Raw genomic sequence first — 21,268 nt, forward strand, 5'->3', positions numbered from 1 at the left:
TGGCAATGCATCGATTTAGCCCATTCCATACATATCAGATTGGCTCATATTTCTGGGATAGTCCTTTCCAATTCCACCCCTCTCTTCCAACTGCAGGGCCTTTAATCCTGTTTGAGATGTTGGTGCCAGAACCACCCACCACCCTTCAATTGATCAGTCATCGGACAGTCTCTGTCAAAGTTCACACAAATAATAGTTTCCATTGTGTTTTTGTTTTTAGGTATGTTTTGCTTCCCCCCCCACCCCCTCCCCACAGACTCCAGAAAAGGACCACATTTCGCCCAAACGACAGCTTAGCCAATAACCACCTTAACGACTCTCCTCCATTCAACTTTTATGTCCATGGATATTGACTTCCTGTATCTGATTTGAAGAGGAAAGAATTACCTCCTCCACCGTGAGTATTTTTCTCATTTCAAACCGTTGTCGTTCCTCGGCATTATGAGCAGATCCTCTAAGAAGTTCAAAAGTAAGTTGGACTTCCAAGTCAGGGTTCCGCATCAAGAGTTGCAGGTTGTCTGAAATGTCGCATGATCGCATCACAAGACTTTGTTCAAGTGACATAATTCTAGTGTTTTGGATCCTCTGGGGCACAGCTCATAAAAAGATCATGGTAATGTTGAAATTAAAACCAAAAAGCTTTCGTATCAGGTACTGTTGTTCCGATGCCGATACTGGTATCGGCAGAGGTGCCGATACTGCATTAAAACAGTGGTATCGGTGACTACTCACAAGTAGCATGCCGATACCATTAACTCCAACACTAATATAGGATTTTGGATGCAGCATCTTGTGTCTTGCTCGTGCACGACATTCACTGATATGTGACATGTCACTGCATGCCGATCTATGACATCCTATTGGCCCTTGAATGCTCTGAACCAATAACAGCACAGTTTTTTCATGTTGAGGAAAAAAACTTAAGTATCGGTATCAGCCGATACTGCAAAGCTGGGTATCGGTATCGGTATCGGGGGCCAAAAAACGGTATCGGAACAACACTAGTATCATGTACATTTTATAAAAAAATAAAAAATAAAAAAAATAAAAAAATCAGATCAGGTGCAGTTGCTACTCTGATCCGTCCTGCATTGTTGTGGGGAGGAATTTAAAGTTTATTGTGCTCTTCAAAGTCATGGGGGGTAAGAAGGTTTGGGTTTTGTGGAAGAAGGTTCAGTTTATCTTGAATGGGGTCACAAAGAGGCGAAGGTAAGGCTAACTGCCTGGATGAGGGGTGGCCCGCTTGCCCACTCTGTGGGTTCTGTGACTCCATCGGGGTATCCAGCCGTGAACCTGCTTTGTGAAGGTCAGGCTTGATGGGTTCTCCAGAAGACGTGACACTCTTCTACCTTGACCGGAACTGCATCAGGTAACAAGTTGAAAGAGAGACCTAAAACTTCTTTTGGTTGTCGCCTATATATAGAAAGTTTGTTTTCAATCCAGCTGGATTCCTGGACGGACCTTCCCATCAGTTAGCCTGTCAGGTGGTTGAGAAATCAATCATTCTAGTTTGGAACATTCCTCCAGTGACATCTCTCACAGAGATTCTGACAAGGGCTCCGACGCTACCTTCTAAGTAGGCTGTCAAAATTAATCGATTATACGATTAATTGACAACTATTCTAATAATCAAGTAATCGTTTGGAGCCATTTTTTAATTCAAAATTGTCCAAATCCTATGATTTCAGCACAGGTTCCGATAAGACTAAAGATAGAAACTAGCACGAATAGAGTTGGTAAATGTGTGAAAAGGCGTAAAATTGCCAGTTCTATTTGCCACTTCAGCGTTGGTGCTACAAAAAAAACCGTTTTGTCCCTATTTTTTTTTTCCTCTCTATTGTTGCGGCAATGAATAGCAACTTTACCGTGAGGTCCTATCAAGACACCTCCATCTTTTCCACTGTATTCAAACACCGCGTTTCCCAAAACACAAACCCAAGTCAAGGGCCTCTCCTCCTCGGCCACCTGCTCATCGCTAACTCTTGATATCCTCAGCCTTTGTGAGATTCCGCCTTTCACTGATGCGTCCATTTCTATTCGGTCTTGAGGGGCTTCCTAAAAGAAACCTCAGCTGAGAGCGCATCAGTGTGTCTTAATGGTAGTAAGGGTCCTGGCCTCACTCCTGGAGCCTTTCACATGTCTTGCTCCCCCCCTCACTCACCTCTCCAGTTACTCCCCACTGTCCTCCCGCAACAAAGCCCCGACTCAGCGCCCTCCAAACTCCTTTCCCAGACCCCGTCAGCACACGTCCACCTGAGATTTCACCCACTCGCTATCGGGTGGACATCTCCGGAGACTACGCGTCTTGCGTATCCTCGCAAATGACACTTTTCCTAATTAAAAAGGGAAGCGAGACGTAGTGCCCAACGTGACGTGTGTTAATTCCTCAACTTTACCTTCTACACAGCTCAAAAAGCCAAGAAATGTACATGATGCAACGACTACAAGTTTCCTTCGTGAGCTGTAATTGTTTCAAAGACATCCAACTCAACTGATGTAGCTTTAGCATGATTAGCAGCTAAGATGCACTTGATTTTATCCATGAAAAGCAATGATCTTTTTGCCAGAAAAATAACACGTTTGGTTATCTCACATACATTTTTATATTCTTACGTGGATAAGTCAAAACAATGCAAACACTTACTATACCTCTACACGAGTTCTACTGAAGATATGTTTTCTTGAGGGTTTATTTAAGCCAAAAATAAAAAATAGAATCTGGAGGTACATAATTTATGTGTAACATTTTGTGTTGTTACTGTTTTTTGTGCCCCCCCCACCCCACACACACACACACACACACACACAACATTCAGCAGTATCTGTATAGTAAATGTCTCAAAATGAAGTTTTTTTTTAAACAGACAAAAAATAATGTCACAATATTTGGAGATACCTGATTTTCAAACTTGTATCTCAGAAATTAGATATTCTTTTGACAAGAAAACAAAAACAAGCTAGTTTTTGTTTTTTCCCGAAAATGTTTATCTCTAAATTGTTTTCTTTTCAGATTGAAAACAAAGAAAGCCAATTTTTGTTTTGTTTTGTAGATTAAAACAACAACAGATTATTTAGAGTAATAGTTTTCATGTAACCTATAAAGAGAGTTTCTCCAAGTTAGCTGCAATTGCAGCAATGGTTTTCTCTAAACAGCATTTTTCCCAATTTATCCTAACATGACTCTTTCCATCTTTCGTCCACATCTCCAACCTCCCTCCACTCCCTTGCTTCCTGACATTCCTGCTCCACCCCTCCCCTTTTCCCTTTTCACATCTCCTGCCCTCTTGCACAAACTCTCATCTCCTGTTAAATTGAAGTCAATCTTGCAAAAGTTCCCTCATGTACACACGCACACACGACCAACCGACCTCATTCCAAGGATTTGGATGCACTGTGCTTGTATTTGAAGTAGGAAATTGGACCCGATCGCCCTGTTTGAGGTCGTGGATGCTCGTCCGCTGGATGGGGCTGTGCTGCATGGAGGTTGCCAGGTTGGATTAGAGAGGTGCTCCATGCTCATCTCATAAAGGCAGGTCAGTACACGCCAAAAAAAAAAAAAAAAAGCCTTTTATTACATGAATGCATGAGAGTGAGTATTCCCTGAACAACTCAAAATGCAGATAGCTTTAAGTGCCTTAATAGTAGTAAGGGTCCTAATGGTAGTAAGCAGTAGGGGTGACTACCTCACGATACGATACGATATACAAGACGAGGCTTGCAACAACGATTATCTCACGATATGACAATACCACGATTAGCGATATATTGCTCAGGTAATAAATCCATGATAATATACAATCAAACTAATCATAAAATAATAATATAAATAAATACAAAATTTTAAAAATAATAATTCATAATATGATAAAATATAAATAAATATAAATATAATGAATATATAATATATAAATATATAAATATATATATATGTAAATAATAAGAATAATAATAAAAACTAAGCTCATGAGCCTTCTTCGCCTGAAGAGGCGCTCCCCCTAGTGGCCCGCCAAGTAATTGCTCAATAAGTCATGAACAATGGAGCCGTTATAGTGGCTGTGTATTGGTAAAAGGACTGCTTTTATTTTTTTACTACAAATACGTATCGATAATCTATCGGGCGACAAAGTAGTACCATTTATCGCAATATTGATATATCGTTACACTCCTAGTAAGCAGCATGATGCTTTGATAATGATTTTAAAAAAGAGAGAGAGAGAGAGAAATGTGAACTAAATAAATATAAATCTGGCTTTATATTTAATTAAACAACTTTTAAATTTCATCTACAGTTGACCACCGCCATTTGCAGTGGATAGGGACCAGCCCGGCCAACCAATAGTGAAAAACCCAATGCTCACTAATTGTGCATAAAATACACACACACGACACACAGAAGACCAGACACAACCTGTCTTCAATGCTCTTAGAATGCCCAAAGTTGTTTTCATCAACATTCTTCAAAGTTGGGATTGCATTCTTGGAATTGTACTCTCAACATCTTTCTATTTTAAACACCGGGAGGAGTTAATAGCAAAAATAAATAAATAAATAAATAATGTTGGTCACATCTGACCTCAAGACCTTTTCCCGTACCTCCTCTGGAACATCTAGATGGTCATTGGTAAGCTTCAGAAAGACCTGGACACATGCTAGCTTGAGCAGAGGGACCTTGTAGTCCTGTTTGAATTATTGAAAAATAACGGAAAAAAGTAGAAAAATGTCAATTGTATCAGTGTCAATGCAAAGTGGAGTTTGCCAAGCTGCTGCAACACTGCTCTGACCTTGGCAAGCCAAACACATCCCTCTGAGCCATTAGCACCCCCCCACCCCAGCCTCCTCAATGGCGGTAAGGCGGCCTTGTGGCAGTCGAGTCGGCGAGGTAGAAAACAAGCCTGTAATCCACCGGTGCCTCTTCGCATGGGACCGTAAGGCTAATGTGATCCTGACACATTGTCCTGGCACGCATAATGGTTTCTTTTCAGGTGCTCCTCGGGGGAGACCTGGGAGCCTGCATGTGCTTTAAGAAGTAGTAGCAGGAATTCAAAGGACCAAAACCTGATTTAGAATTATAGAGAATGTGACGATGTTGTGTGTGATGAATAAGTTCCAGTGGACTGGATGCTCTGCAATGTTGATCTGACTTGATCAATCAATTCTTGTTTTTATTTAGGATGATGAGGCCAGTCATTCCAGTACTTGTGCTCTTCATCGTCAGCGTACCCGCCCGCACAAGATGTATGAGATCACACAACAGGGCATTGGGCAAACTGGCACATTCTAATGAGGTCCATCCATCGCTTTTCGTTTTGTCCTCCATTTTAGTTGGTACTCGGGATGTCCTGTATCCATTTGGACCCGCCCACAACGATCTGGAGACGCCCAAGATGGATGACGGGAGCTCGCCTGAGATTCCTCTGCTTGTGCCCTTCGTTTTTTTCAGTACCTCCTACCGCACCATCTACGTAAGAAGTCACCACGAGCCGTTCTGTTTGAATTTTTAAACCGAGTTTCTCAATGTTTCGTCAAAACGTTTTCCGTTTTCCATAATGCTGGTTGTACCCACACGCAAATTGTCTTCTCAGGTCAACAACAATGGTGTGATATCATTCAACGAGCATGTGAGCCAGTTCACGCCGGAAGCGTTCCCCCTTAGTGACAGCCGGTCCTTCATCGCCCCCCTCTGGGCCGACGTGCACAACGGGATCCGTGGGGACGTCTACTACAGGGAAACCACCCTGCCGCAGATACTGGACAGGGCGACGCATGACGTCCGCAGGCATTTCAAGAACATCCCCAACTTCACGGCCAGCTGGGTCTTCGTCGCCACGTGGCACCAGGTCACATTCTACGGCGGGAGCCAGACCACCCCGGTAAAGTTAAAAAAAACGAAATTGTGGAATTGATTGTTGAAGTTTGTTGGAAGATTGTTGGAAGATTGTGGAAGTTCTTGGAACTTTATAATCATGAGATGTGGGGGGCAATGTCTGCATATGAATCTGGACATGTTTACCTGAGAAGGGAAGGTGTATCTAGGAAGACCCAACTGGAAGGGTAATACCCTTGAAAGATCCAGGAATTTAAAAAAGGTCCAGAAACCTTTGGGCTGGGTTGTACATTTGATTTTACATGTCACCTAAGAGCTGAGGAGGGAATGCTTTACTCTAGAACTCGAAACCTTTAGAATTCTCAAAGGGCCAGGAAGTGAACTGGATAACTCATTGCATAAATTCCAGACTCGTATATCATTTTACTTGTTTTAGCTGATGCACAGTGTTTGGTCTGTTTCTCTCTTTTGTAAAACTGTTTCACTCCTCTTGTTTGATTAAAAGGTGAACACATTCCAAACTGTGCTAATCTCAGATGGTGCAGTGTCCTTCGCCTTGTTCAACTACGCGGAAATAACTTGGAGCACAGGCACGGCCAGTGGTGGAGATCCTCTAACCGGACTCGGGGGCACCACAGCTCAGGTACACAAGATTTGATTGGACACCATATAGAGGGTCCTCGGTTTCTGACAGTCCCGACATTGAGGTTACGTCACTGTGATAGAAACGGAACTCTGTCATAAACTGAGGAACCCCTGTACGCAACTAGATGACCAAGTCCACCTCACAGTCATCCCGATGCCTTTCCAGTCAGGTTTTAATGGCGGGGAAATTGGACACTTCTTGAACCTGCCGGGTTCGCGGTCCAATGATGTGGTCAACATTGAACAGACTACCAATGTGAATATTCCTGGACGCTGGTTGTTCCGCCTTGACCCGGAGCTGATCGATCCCGCCAATGGCTGCAGCTACAACGGCAAGTTGGACCTCCTCTGCTGGCCTAAACACTGACCTCGATTCACAATCTAAAAAAAAAAGTCTTGATTCTACATCTTCTCTAGGTCGTTTTTACAGACGAGGGGAGGTGTTTTGGTTGTCAGAGCGCTGCTCGCAACGATGCCGCTGTCTTGACATCGACAACGAGGTGCTCTGCCAAGGTGCTCCATGCGGCCAGCTGGAGACCTGCGAGCAGCAGGAAGGGGCCTTCTCCTGCCAGCCCACCCGCACCAGCACCTGCGTGGTGTTCGGCGACCCCCACTACCACACCTTCGATGGTCTGCTCTATCACTTTCAAGGAACCTGTACCTACCTTCTGGCTCGACCATGTTGGGAAGCGGCGGGGCTGCCCTTCTTCAGTGTGGAAGCCAAAAACGAGGACCGTGGCGTGCCTGCAGTCTCCTGGTTGAAAGATGTAACCGTGGAGGTCTACAGTCACAGAGTCACATTGCTGAAAGGAAGTTTGGGAACTGTTAAAGTGAGTAATCGATAGTCCGATTCCATTCTCTCTAATCCTAATCTGATCTCAGAATGAGAGATCGATTTGAGTTTTGTGGGTTGCAACTACTTCAGTCGGTTCAGGTTCTGGCTTGAAATCGCAGCTTGGTTTCCTCACCTTCCAATATTCGGTCAGTTCAAGACTTTAAATTGTTCAGATGAGCGTGAAGAGTGGTTTGTCTGTATATGCCCTACGATTGACTGGCAACCAGTCAGCAGCGTCCCTCAGCTCTTGCTCAAACTTGAAAGACAGTTGGTTTATCATTGCAATCTTAAAATCTGATCTTCCTCAAACGATGACTGGAAGGCGAGCAGAATTATTCTTTGGGGTCAGCAACCTAGAATTCAAATTTGCTTCCAAATTTCAGGGATGACTATGACATGGGTGGCTGACAGCCTACAACTAATCTTTCTCAAAAGATAACTCTTGGTGACATCAACTAAGAAGAAGTCCAGTTAGTCTCCTTGAAGTTTTGAAGATGACCAAGACATGCATGACTGAGAATCTACTTGTCTGATCTTCCTCAAAAGATGATCCAAACTAGACAACCAAGAAGAAATCCAGTTGTCTTCCAGTATTTGAGGATTAGTTTAGTTAGTTAGTTTATTCATTTTTTTCCTTTCGGACACATTACAGTTTACATCAATCACATCACATCATTTGCAACATTGACATCCGAAAGAAGGGCTGACGGGTAGAAGCCGAAGCTTATTCGAGACCCGTCCCCATCGACCCATTACTATAACGCATCAATCATATACATTATTTAGAATAGTCATTAATTTTTATCGTTATCCATCCCATACTATCCCAGACACTGCTCGCTCAGTTCATCTTGAATGTCCGTGTGTAGATTGTGGCTAGTCCCAGTCATTTAGAACTGGTGAGTCGGTCCCCAGACGCCACCAGCAAGCCCACCCCGCCAGGCGAGCAGCCAAGGCAAGCGCAATTCTTCTCTTTCACCAGTAGGGTCTTCGCTGACCTCGGATCAGCTTTCACACATGTTGTGCTTTCCAGAAGAGTAGATCGGCTTGCATTCGGCCCATTGCTTTCAAGCAATTTCAGCACTCGATTCTGGTCAGGTAGCACCACTGGTTGCTAGCATGTTGTGGATCTGATGACTCCTGTGCGCTGCCCAGCCTAGCTCACCCAGCAGAGCGTCCCACGCCAGCTGCATTCCAGGAACCAGACCACCAACCCCCATTTTGCGTATTGACAGCAGATTCATTGGAGCCACAATACAGCCTTATCATGTAGCCTTGACTGTTAGAACAAACGGAATTCGAGCCAGACAATATTTCGATTCAAACGGGAACAGCAATACATGTTATCAATGCAGGTGTATAAACAAGAGTTAGCCTTGGCAAAGTCAGCAAATAATCATATACAACTCCAGCTTTGGGTAATTAGTGATGTTGTTGTTGTTGTTGTTGTTGTTGTTGTGATATTGTGAATTACTGTTGTCTCTCAAGCGCTGCCAATTCCTCAGCTCCTTTCACGATTCGTGTTTTTAGTTGACCAGAGTTATCTTTAGTTTGAATAAAAATTCGGCAGTCTTTTGTCCACGTGCTTTCGATAGGTCCATTCTTTCTCATTTGTCGAGCCTTTTTGGCGATGTCAGCATTTCGTTTGGTGAGGTTTTCGTTGATGTAGACATGTTTCCCACGAAGCTTGTGACGGTCTCTCAGAAGAGCAATCTTTTTCTTTCTGTCAACAAAGCTGATCAGAACTGCCGGTGGTCGTGTCCCTCCAGTTGGAAGCGAAAAGCACATCTGAATGTGCGCAGGATCAACAGTTCATCCCAAATCTCTGAGTTGAAGTGTCACTTGCTGTTCCACAGTCTCGTTCCCTGAAGATTGGTCAGAATCTTCCGTGCTCGTGCTAGCCGCAGCTCTCAAAGGGCCACGGCGCGGCTTGATCTTGATACCGGTGACTATCACATCGTTGATACGAAGATTTTGTTCCAAATCATCCACTTTTTGTTCCAAGGCAACAATGCGTCGATCTTTTTCCTGTGTCTCTTTCTTCAATTGCTGTATTTCCTGAAGAAGTGGCTCAATGCTCTTCTTCATTTCAAGTAATTCGGCAACCATTCCACTGAGTTTTTTAAGAGAAGATTTTATCTCCTCAATCTCGTCAGCTCTTTTTCCGCCAGGCATTCTGCAACAATGTAGTTAAAAATCCCAATGCAAAAATCAACAAGTAGTTAGATTCACGAGCGAGTGCAGGAGCAAGTACAGATGCGTCCTTCCTCAACAGATGCGTCCTTGAATTCGACCATGACATAGGTGTCTTAGGACCTGCTGGTTAAATTTCTCTGCAGAAATGAATCAAAGATGCCTTTTCCGAGTCAACAAGCAAGAAGACATCGTGTGGTCTTCCATTGTTTGAGGATAATAATACCTGGGGTGACTGAGAATCTTCTGTCCTGATCTCTCTAGGTGGATGGCTTGGTGAAGACTTTACCGGTCCAGCTTGAGCTCGGTGCTGTCAGAGTCTACCAGTCCGGGGTGGCTGTTGCTTTGGAAACAGACTTTGGACTCCTGGTGACATATGACGGCCAGCACTACGCCTCCATCTCCTTGCCGAGCTCTTACTTCAACAACACGTGCGGCCTCTGCGGGAACTACAACGATGACCCCGCCGACGACCCCGTCCTTCCTGACGGCACCCTTGCGGAAACTGTGGCCGAGCTTGGCGGTGGCTGGAGAGCAGAGGGTGCCGACTGGCACTGCACTGACGGTTGTGTGGATAATTGCAGCATGTGTGACGCGCTAACGGAGGCCTTCTTCTTTGGCCCAGACTACTGCGGACTCATAAACAAAACGGACGGGCCGTTCAGGGACTGCAGAGCTGTGGTGGATCCAACCGCTTTCGTGTTTAGTTGTGTCTACGATATGTGTAGCAATAAGGACAACATCACCACACTGTGCCAAGCCATCCAGGCCTACGCTCTGGCCTGTCAGGCACTGGGTGTCACCATCCGTCCCTGGAGGACTCACACTTTCTGTGGTGAGTTGCAGATATTGTCTACATTTACCTCTTTCCACATTTCTCAACCGATTCCTACTAACACATTTAAAAAATTCTGAACATTTCAGTTCAGTGTCAACTCTTAAGCATTGACGTGCAGTTTTGAAATACATTCCGTCTTCTCGCCAGCATATTTTTTTCTTTCTGTGCCATGAAAATGACCTGATTTCTGCGCTCTTGTTGTATTTCAGCCCTGACGTGTCCACCTTTCAGCCATTATCAAGTGTGCACCAGCGCCTGTCCAGCCTCTTGCTCGGATGTCACCGCTCCCTTGTACTGTGCCCATCCTTGCACCGAGGGCTGCCAGTGTGACCAAGACTACGTCCTTAGCGGCAGCCATTGCGTACAGCATGACGAGTGTGGCTGTGAGCACAATGGCCTCTATTACCCCCTCAATGACACTTTTTGGGCCGGCCCCAACGGCAAAGAAGGTGAATGTAGCCTCCGCTGCACCTGCGCGGCCGCGGGCGAAATCTCTTGCTTCAGCGAGTCTTGCAAGGAGGGCGAGGTGTGCACGGCGGAGGTGGGCACGCTGGGTTGCTACCCTCGCCGGGAGGGGCTGTGTTCAATCGCTCCGAACGCTGTGACATCATCCTTTGACGGCGCCTTCCTGCTGTTCCCAGATGACAGCTCCTACTACCTGCTGAGGCTGTGTGGCGCTGTGCCAGCTAATGGCTCAATGCTGGAGGTGAAGATAGGCAGACGGCTGGTGAACAAAGGCCCTGCTTGGAAAAGACCTGTGGTAGTTACGGTCGATAGCCTGGAGGTTCAAGTGGGAGGGCTGAATTTAGAAACGGTAAAGGTGAGTACAGTGTTAGCCCGCATATAAATATACAGTTTGGCATTTTCTGGAAATTTGTTGGAGGAATCTATGCTGCATTATTCATTTTTACTTCGTGGAGCAGTTTTGCAAATCAATGACTTCATTTGAGGGAAAATTTCTAACTGTGGAGTTTCTTTTCCCCTCCAATTTAATCACTGAGAACTAAAGAAGGGGTTTTATTAAACAAAAATATGACAATGAATAGTAGTCGCAGCTCTTTTCTCTATTAACAAACGGCAAATATTAACCTTTGAATGTCGGCTCGCCGGTGACCCATTCGTCCAATGGAGGGAGACATAACAAGAAGCACCCAGATTTTCTAAGATGATACAGAAAAAATAAAGGAGGAGGAGAAAAAACAATCATCAAACTATGCTCTTGTAAGGGAGCCACACAGTGTGGGTTTGGAAAAAAAAACCTTAGCAAACATAGCGACACAGAAAAAACAAACAGATCTCAAAGACTTGTGGGAGGGAGCGGGTATTGGGTGGAGGAAGAAGACGTAACAGCCTGAGCGGGTGACCATTATATATTTGGCATTATGATTATGATGAAATTGTTCCTTCTCTGCTCCCAAAACCGCCTGATGATCCGTTTTTGTGTCCTAGGTCAACGGCGAACTCATCTCCCTCCCTTACGTCCATCCGACGCAGACCGTAAAGGTCTACAGACCGTCAGGTAACAGCACCGTGGTGGAGTCCCGCGGCCATCTTCGCGTTCACTACACACAACAGGGGTCCATCAACATCTCCCTCTCCACCGCATTCTATAATGTCACATGCGGCCTGTGCGGAGTCTTCAATGACGATCCTGCCGATGACTTCCGCCTCCCCAACGGACGCCTGGCAGAGTCAGCCTCGCAGTTCTCGGAAGGCTGGCGTTCCATCGCGGACGACATTACATGCAATGGAGACTGCGATGACTTGTACCGTATGTGCACGGACTTGCGCCTCTTCCAGAGTCCGTGGATGTGCGGCAGCATCAATGACCCCGGGAACAGCTCTTTCGTGGCGTGTCACGGTGCGGTCAACCCGTCACCGTTTTTCCGGAACTGCTTGTACAACATGTGCGTGAAGGACGGCAACCGCTCGGCGTTGTGCTCCTCGCTGCAAGCTTACGCCGCCGCCTGCCAGGATGCTCAGGTGGTCCTCACTTCCTGGAGGACAGCCACCAACTGCCGTAAGTAGAGAATCAGCAAACCTGATCTTGAATGTTTTGGTTAAGCACGCTTTTGTTTTGTGGTTAGCGTGTATAGATATATAGTATTCGTTGACGTCACGGGATTACGAGCACGCTCCTCATGGTGGGTCAACTTTCCAGTGGACTCAGCTGTGTTTCTATTGTGTTTACACCGAATGTTCTTTTGGTATTGATGAATGTAAACCCCAGCTTTCTCTAATATTACTTGTGTAAACAAGACGTATGCGGAAGATTTAGCTCAACACTCCCTGCAGCGGTACACGTTGAAACGTTTCATTAGTGGAATCAATTGGATTAAATACATTTACTGACGTTACTGACCGGACCGGACTACACGGACATTCTTGCCTTGCGTCTTCTGTACTTTCGGCTTTTATTGGTTGCTATATGCATTTATCATTTGTGAATTTGAGGTGAAGAATCTCAGATTATTTTTAAACCAAGTTAACTAGTTTCCCGACCGTGCTAGCTACTAGCGGTAGCATGTTGCAACAAAAAAAGCAACATTGTTGATTCATGAGTTGTTTTCATACACTTTAACAATTTCAACTTTTGGGCTGCTGGGAAAGGAAAATAGAGACCATGGGTGTATTTGGAGAGATCTCAAAATCGAACATCTTGACCACCAGATCTATTTTTAGCCAGAGCTCACGGCGGCTAGCGGCTCACATATATCACGATCACATTATGGCATAACGCATTTTTACCATCTTACAATGACACTTACCTTAATCAAAATGGTCAGAACACACTTTGGTAGACTTTGTTTGGTGGGAAATCCTTTCGATTTATCTTTGCAATTCCGGACACTTCTTTGTCCGTTTCCATTCGACATTTCATGGACCCGTGAATGGCACACAATGTGGGGCACATCACGTCATGTGAATACCATCTGTACCTTTCAGTTGACTGTGATAAACTGTAGGCTCAAGACTTGACTGGTCAAAATCCATGGCGCACTACGTTTCTGGCAAATGGGGCTACCAAGGCGCCGAGAATATAGTGTAAACGTACCTTGAATGAATTCCGGGTTTTAATGCACAAAATCAGGAATGTGAACGCTCGTCTCTCAGCATTCCATCAGGGATTGATTGGCATCTCTCTTCTTGTCTTGTCCCAGCTCTTTCCTGTCCAGCCAACAGCGATTTCGACGAATGCGCCAGCGCTTGCCCCCTGACGTGCTCCAGCCTGGACGAGCTGGACGTGCCGTGCCCTTCGCCGTGCGGCGAGGGCTGCCGCTGCAAGGACGGCTTCGCCCTGCGTGACGGCCTGTGCGTGGCCCGGGCCGACTGCGGCTGCGCGAGCCCCGACCTCGACCGCCGGCTGCCCGCCAACCACTCTTTCTGGACAGACCGGGACTGCCTGGAGCGCTGCTACTGCAACGGTTCGGACAACAGTGTGTACTGCCTGGCGGTGCCGTGCCGCCCCGAGGAGTACTGTCTGGAGGACGGCGGGTTGTACTACTGCAGGCCTCGCACCGAGGCCTTATGCGTTGCGGCCGGTTATGGCTACTTCCTGCCGTTTAGCGGTGTCCCGTTTGAGCTACAGAGCTCTTGTAGCCTAACCTTGGCCACCACCAACTGTGGGAACAGGGCTGGCGCAAGCATGACTGGAAGTTTGCCTCCGTTTAAACTGTCAGCGCTGAATGAGGAGAGGGACACAGGCCAAGCGGTTTGGGTGAGAGGCTTCGTGCTGGAGGTATTTGACTTTGAGATCGAGGTGTCGCGTGGCTACAAGAACACCGCCATGGTGAGTCAATGATGAATGTCGTCACTGTCAGGCAGCAATCCTCGAGTCAAAATCGCTTGTCATCTTCCCAAACTCTTTTACAAAGGTCTTGTAGCCATGAGTGAGCTAATGATACTTAGCTTTGTTTCTTACGTGCTTACTTACTCACTGAATCATTACCGCTATTCATCCGTCCATCCATTTTCTCGACCGCTTATTCCTCACAAGGGTCACGGAGGGTGCTGGAGCCTGTCTCAGCTCGCTTTGGGCAGTAGGCAGGGTACACCCTGGACTGGTTGCCAGCTAATCGCAGGGCACACAGAGACGAACAACCATCCACACTCACAAGCACACCTAGGGACAATTCGGAGCGCCCAATTAACCTGCCATGCATGTCTTTGGAATGTGGGAGGAGACCAGAGTGCCCGGAGAAGACCCACGCAGGCACGGGGAGAACATGCAAACTCCACCCAGGAAGGCCGGAGCCTGGACTCGAACCCGAGTCCTCAGAACTGGGAGGCGGACGAGCTAACTACCGCTATTCATTTTTAACAAAATGAATAAACATGGGCTCTCTAAACCTCAACAGACCTATAGTATCAATTTGTGGAAAAATATCAAAATTGCCATACTTGAACAGTGACTGTCTGGTCTTTGTTTATTCAGGTGAATCAGGAGCGCTTGCATGTTCCAATGAAACTCGGTCTGGGGAAGGTCACCATCTTCACTATGGGCTCACTACTCATCCTGGAGACGGACTTCGGCCTCAAGCTGGCCTTCGACTGGAACACGCTCCTCCTGTTGACGTTACCCCGTCAGCTCTACAACGCATCTTGCGGCCTCTGTGGGGTCCTGCCCTCTTCCTCGACCACCCACAGCGCCGACGACTGGGGCGCAACCTGGGCTGAGAGGGACGCCTTCTGCCAGGTGGGTTGCGGTGACTCGTGCCCGAGGTGCGGCCTGGAGGATAAAAACCCGCCGGATGACGGCGCTATTGCTTTGGCCGACGACAACGGCGACATGGAGAAGGACTACGCTACTGAACTCCGCTTGCGTCTGCGAGACGGTCTCTACGTGTTCCCGGAGCCCGAAGCGGCGAGGCTGTGCGGTCTGACGGCCGATCGAGAGGGCGCGTTTGCACGCTGTCACAGCAAGGTGGCGCCGGAGTTCTTTTACCAAGGCTGCCTGCGGGATATCTGCTTGGACGGGGGCGCTCAAGAAACTGTTTGCAGCTGGCTGCAAGCGTACGCCACCACCTGTCAGACACAAGGGGTACCTACAACCAGCTGGCGGCACGACGCTCCTTGTGGTGAGCAGCAACGCTCTCGCTTATTCTCATCTGGAGTACAAATTGTGATATCGAACCCGCCTGATCGCAGTCCAGAGGTGTCCGCCGAACAGCCATTACTCCAGATGCGTGCCGGCCTGCCCGCCCCAATGCTCCCCCGCCCGCGGCCATAGGCACTGCAGCCAGGACTGCGTTGAGGGCTGCCATTGTGACCCGGGTTACGTCCTCAACGGCAGGAGCTGCATCCTGCCTCAGGACTGCGGCTGCTACACTGACGGCAAATACTACGAGGTCAGTGTGACGCGTTGTACCATCGCCCGTGTCCATCAGTCACCAGTCGATTTGGATATGCAGTATCTTGAGTCTGAAGTTGATGCTTAAAGGAAGCTTTTAGCATTTAGCACAGCTATTTTTTGGGGGGGGGTTCTCGTGCTTTTTTGTTAACTTTTGCAAAAGCTTCATGGTTCTTAATTTTGTTGTAATTAAAACAATTATTTATTTATTTTATTTAACTTTTTAAAAACTTAGTGGATATTTATTTTTTTTTGCTTAATTCTTGATTATTTGCTGATTATTTTTTTTTGCACAGTTCTGTTTTTACATATATTTTTTTTCTTAAATTTTGCAATATATTTGATTTTTAGCGATTTGATTTCCGGAATTTAACAATTTTTAAAAACTAACAAACATTTTAGGAGGGAGATTACGTTTTAGTGATTTTAATTCAATATTTTATTGCATGATATTTTCAGAAGCCTTGTGATATTTATTGATTTCTGCAGGTACATTTCAGAATTTGCTCAGCATCAAATTAAGTAAAGGATTTTAATCCAATATTTGTAATATATATATTTTTATATATATTCTGTCCGGTAGCCCTGCTGCGCTGGCTGTCCGCCCATTGTGGTGCCGGGTGGATGAGGTGGGGGGCGGGTGGGGGTGGGCGTGCTGGGGGGTGGGCGTGCCACCTACACCCGCCGGGTTGGGTGAGGCCCCGCTGGTCGCTCCTCTTACTCACTTCACTAGCTTGCACTATACACTTTGTAAATATACACATAGGGCACACAACACATTTCTTGGTGGGGTGGGGAAGGGTGGAAACACCGTCTTCACCCTTCAACTCCCCTCCAATTTTAATGCACCTCACGTCCAAGGGGAGGGGTGAGTTGGGGCGGGGAGCCATCAGAGGGGATGGACTGCAGTGCCTGGCAGCGCTGTGGTCCCCCCCATTTGTGTCCCTGCCCCACCACTTTGTCCCTCCATTCCCTTTTTTAATGCACCACACATATACATATTCATTTTTTTGGGGGAGATACGGGTGTGTCGGAGTAGGGGAAATTTTTTTCCCTCTGCTCCGACTCACCTGCTCCCAATTTTAATGCACCACACGCACACACTTGTATATACACTGGGTGGGGCCACATTCACGGTGTAAGGGTAGAGCTCGCCAGTCGGCGAGCTGGCGGACTCAGTAACAGGGTTAGGTGTCACTAGTACTCTGGCGTGACGACCGGGGCCTCTCCCCACCGGGCTCGGTGTTCTGGTGTTCCGCCTTCTCCCCTGGTGCTTCCTCCTCTGCTTCCCCCCTCCCGCCGCTGTGCAAATCTCGCGCGGCTGGAGGTGGGGTGGGCACATCTTCCCTCTCTGCGCTGCTGCCCGGTGCCGGTTTCCGGGGGTGGGGGGTTCTCGCGGGGGGCCGGGTTCGCGGGGGGGGTGGCGGCCGTCGGGGGGGGGGGGGGGGGGCTTGTTTGGGGGGGGTGGAGGTATGGGTGGGTGGGGGGTTGGGTGCTGGGGGTCGGGGTGTGTTCGGGGGTTTGGGGGTCGGGGGTGGTGGGGCCTGGGTCGTGGTGGATGGCGGGTTTGGGTGGGGTGCGGGGGGGTCGTGGGGGGATGGGGGCTGGGGACCGGTGGGGCGCTGTGGGGGCCCGCTGGGCCTCGTTCTGCGGCCTTGGGCTCGGGGGTGTGGGCCGGGGCTGGGGCGGGGGTGTTCCGGGTGTCTGGGTCGGCTCGCCGACCGGTGTCCGCTCGGGTGGCTTGGGGGTGGCCTTGGTGCTGCCGCGGCCTGGGGATTCCGGGGGGGGGGGGGGGGAGTGCTCGCTTTGCTGGACCGCGGTTGACGGCTTCTTTCTTTGGTGGTGGTCCTTATGCATGCCAGATCCGTCGCACCAGCATCTACTGAAACTCAACAGAAGTACCCTCTCCCTCCCACAGCCCCTTGAATCAGTTGGTGCTGGTGTCTGTGGTTCTCACTTTGCTTTATCTATCCTTCCCTCCTTCCTCTCTTTAGTTTTTCCTCTGGTCACTTGAGATCTTAATTTATTAGAAGTATGAGGTTTCTGGGGTTGGCATAAGACTCTGGTTTTGTAACCACGCAGGAGGGGTCTTGTTGGTGCTGGACTTCACCTTGATGGATTGGATGTACTGGCTTCTATGGATCTCACTCTGCCTTATCGATCCTTCCCTCCTTCCTCTCTTTAGTTTTTCCTCTGGGCTCTTGAGATCTCGCTAAATTTGCTGGAATTTGGAGGCTTCCGGGGTTGGCGTAAGACTTTGATTTTGTAATCATGGGGAAGGCAGGAAGTGTTTGGTCGGTGCTGGATTTCACTTTGATTTACCTTTCTTTTCTCTTTATTTCTTTTTTTTTTCTGACCTTTTCTCTGGTCTCCTGACCATTTAAACCTCACGACTCTGGCAAGATTCTGAAGTACCTGGTTAAGGCGAAGGGTAATGGGATATTTATAAGGTTTTAGGTGAATGAATGAGTATAAATTTATACGTATTTGCACGCACGCGCACGCACGCAAACGCACACACGCAAACGCACGCACGCACGCAAACGCACGCACGCAAACGCACGCACGCAAACGCACGCACACATACACACACAAAAAAAAAAAAAAAAAAAAAAAAAAAAAAGAGCAATGATGACAAGACGTTGAATCGGTAAGACTACCGAATGAACAATTCTGAGCTCTTTAAAAAAAAAAAAAAAAAAAAAAAAATTAAGTAAAGGATTTTAATCCAATATTTGTAATATATATATTTTTTTGTTTTGTAGCCCAAACAGTTGTTCTGGAACGACGACTGCAGCAAGCGTTGCCAGTGCATCGGCCGCAACCTGGTCCAGTGTGACCCGCGGCGCTGCAAGGCGGACGAGGAGTGCGGCCTGCGTCACGGCGTGCGCGGCTGCTTCGCGCGACGCTCCCAGCAGTGCGTGGCGTCGGGCGGCGGTGTGTTCAAGACCTTCGATGGCGCCTCGCTGCGGCTGCCCGCCTCCTGCTCCTTTGTGCTGTCCACCAACTGTCACAAGCTGCCCGACCTCTCCTTCCAGCTCATCGCCAACTTTGACAAGTGGAGTGCGCCCAACCTCACCACCATCTCCCACGTCTACCTTTACATCAACGAGGAGAAGATCCTCGTCTCGGGCAACACGGTCAAGGTGGGTAGCCGGACGCCGTATTTCCTCACTGCTTACAATCAACGACCCCCGCGCAGGTAAACGGCACCCCGGTGTCGGTGCCGTTCGTGACGGGTCTGATGACGCGCCTGTCGGCGTCGGAGGGCTTCATCGACATCGACTCGCCGCAGGACATCCGGGTGCGCTACAACCGCTTCAACACGTTGAGCGTCAGCATGGGCGCGAGGCTGCAGGACAAGCTGTGCGGACTGTGCGGCAACTTCAACGGCGACGCCGGCGACGACTACATCACCTCCACGGGGAGGGTGGCTGCCAGCGCTCTGGAGCTCGCCCAGAGCTGGAAGACCAACGGCATGCAGGACAGGTGGGTGATGAGCATTGTCGATACAAAGTCCTTGCACTAAAAAAAAAAAATAATAAAAAAAAAAATAAGACTAGATTTTTTTTGTTAAATTTTAGCAAAATTTCTTGATTTTTGTTTTATATATATATATATATATATATATATATATATATATAGTTCTTTTTTTTCCTTTGTTTTGCAAAATTTTGAAATTTTAGCAAAATTTTTGCAATTGGGGGGAATATATTTTTGATTTTTCATGTTAAGTAAAAAAAGAAAAATTAAAAGTATTGTTTAGACTCCTTTAATAAAAGTAAAACAAAGTTCATACGCTTGTAAAATTGTAGCCATATTTTTGCTATTTGTTTTATTTTTTTGGTGGCTCTTTAGTTATTTTTGAGGTGATTTTTTTTTAATGTTTTTGTGAATTTCTATCATTTATTAGTATTTTTTTTATTGTTGTTTTTTTTTGCTAATCTTGTGAAATTTTGGCTGATTTTTGAACATTTTGCAAGATTTTGGCAGATGTTTTGCATTTTATCTTGGTTGGGTTTTAATTTTGTGGTTTTTATGAAAGGTTTGATTAAAGAAATAACTGAGTCAACTCCTTTACTTTAGTAAAAGCAAAAAATAAAATAAATAAATGTAACTCCATTCAGTCATTTTCAATTTGTTTTTGTCAAATTTTATAAAAATTTCTTGATTTTTTGTTGTTGTTGTATTTTTGTGTGTAGACTTTTTATATCCACTCTAGCTTTCAGTTTCAAAAAGTCTGGTACTCCTGCATTAGTGTGCAAGTGTAGCTGATGTACATCAGCCAGTATTGAAAGGAGTTTGAGCTCAATAATGAATCTTTCTATGGCTCTATCTAGTGGCGATTTGGGGAATAACACTCTGGTAACAGTATACATATAGGAGTGTGTTGTAGCTAAGATGGTCAAAACATTGGAAGTTACTCTCAGTATGGTAACAGACATATTTTTTTATTGTCCTCACCCCGGGCCCTTTAATGCCCTTCAGGTGCGACGAGACCCAGTACGTGGCGCTGGCCCAGTCGTGCGACAACGCGGCCGTGCTGGCGCTACAGCGCGACGACATGTGCCTGAAGCTGACCGAGCCCAAAGGTTTCTTCCAGCCGTGCCACGGCCTGCTGGACCCGCGGCCCTTCTACCGCTCCTGCTACCTGGACGGCTGCTACAACCGGCGCGGCGCCCAAGTGTGCGGCTCGCTGGCCGCCTACGCCGAGGCCTGTCGCTCCATGGGCGCCCTCACCACCAAGTGGATCGCCCAAGAGAACTGCTGTAAGAAGCCCTGCGCGCGCCACACCTCGTGTGCGTGTGTGTTTTACGTACGTGTGGCAGCTCACGTTGCGCGTCGGACCGTGTTTTTAGCAGAATGGATCTACGACCCCTGCGCAACGGAGCCCTGCACAAACTTCACGTGCGAGCTGGAGAATGGTGGCGACCTGTGCGGATGTCCCGAGTTGCCTGCCAGACATGGAGGTGAGCTTGTTACCAGTGGATCCAGTTGACCTGTGACCCCCAAAGAGGAGAAGCTCACTCTCAAAACTGTTGGCCCAAAAAAAGATAATAATCCACTACTTGGGTCTATTTCAGCCAAATTTCTGGGTTGTTTGGCTTGTATCATATCAGCTGCTAGCTCGTGCTAAGCTAACCTGGGTATTTTGACCGGACTCTCCATGCCTGTATCTCTGAGCAGAATTAACACCATCCATGGCTATGTGTGTTTGTCAGGGGATGACGACATAATCGAGGCGGAGGTGGCGTGCAAGGCCGCCGTAATGGAGGTGTCCATCTCCAAGTGCAAGCTCTTCCAACTGGGCTTCCAGCGCGGCGACGTGCGCGTCAACGACCAACGCTGCGCCGGCGTGGAGGGCGAGGACTATATCTCCTTCCACATCAACAACACGAAAGGACACTGCGGCTCCATTGTGCACGTCAGTTCACTGTTAATTCAAAATTAAAGTGGTCTTTGATGATGGTAGTGACTTTCACTAATTACGTTATACGGTATCTTAAATATTTAGCACTTGGTCCTATGAAAACCTTGTATCTGCTATTTAGTACATTTGCTGGTTTTTGTTCCACAAGTACA

The 21,268-nt window shown here is 47.3% G+C and overlaps 1 protein-coding gene across 3 annotated transcripts in view; it reads left to right on the forward strand.

Annotated features, from left to right (window-relative positions):
• The first annotated feature begins 17 nt into the window (after window positions 1–17).
• The window catches only part of tecta (tectorin alpha), a 29,439-nt gene continuing 8,188 nt past the window's right edge, over window positions 18–21,268 (forward strand). Inside the window, exons 1-19 of one of the 3 annotated variants that reach the window (XM_077504178.1) lie at window positions 18–397; window positions 3,410–3,533; window positions 5,171–5,235; window positions 5,323–5,462; window positions 5,583–5,870; window positions 6,330–6,467; window positions 6,636–6,801; window positions 6,887–7,299; window positions 9,762–10,332; window positions 10,545–11,155; window positions 11,785–12,355; window positions 13,497–14,125; window positions 14,771–15,413; window positions 15,484–15,683; window positions 18,451–18,831; window positions 18,888–19,174; window positions 20,174–20,454; window positions 20,545–20,655; window positions 20,908–21,110. In XM_077504178.1, coding sequence (XP_077360304.1) covers window positions 5,172–5,235; window positions 5,323–5,462; window positions 5,583–5,870; window positions 6,330–6,467; window positions 6,636–6,801; window positions 6,887–7,299; window positions 9,762–10,332; window positions 10,545–11,155; window positions 11,785–12,355; window positions 13,497–14,125; window positions 14,771–15,413; window positions 15,484–15,683; window positions 18,451–18,831; window positions 18,888–19,174; window positions 20,174–20,454; window positions 20,545–20,655; window positions 20,908–21,110 — 5,697 coding nt within the window. In that variant the 5' untranslated portion in view covers window positions 18–397; window positions 3,410–3,533; window position 5,171. Of the gene's footprint in view, window positions 3,534–5,170; window positions 5,236–5,322; window positions 5,463–5,582; window positions 5,871–6,329; window positions 6,468–6,635; window positions 6,802–6,886; window positions 7,300–9,761; window positions 10,333–10,544; window positions 11,156–11,784; window positions 12,356–13,496; window positions 14,126–14,770; window positions 15,414–15,483; window positions 15,684–18,450; window positions 18,832–18,887; window positions 19,175–20,173; window positions 20,455–20,544; window positions 20,656–20,907; window positions 21,111–21,268 lie in introns of those variants that run through there. The other 2 variants (XM_077504179.1, XR_013279662.1) reach the window with 2 other exon arrangements.

This window comes from Festucalex cinctus, chromosome 18, assembly GCF_051991245.1.
Source record: "Festucalex cinctus isolate MCC-2025b chromosome 18, RoL_Fcin_1.0, whole genome shotgun sequence".
Lineage (NCBI taxonomy): Eukaryota > Metazoa > Chordata > Actinopteri > Syngnathiformes > Syngnathidae > Festucalex > Festucalex cinctus.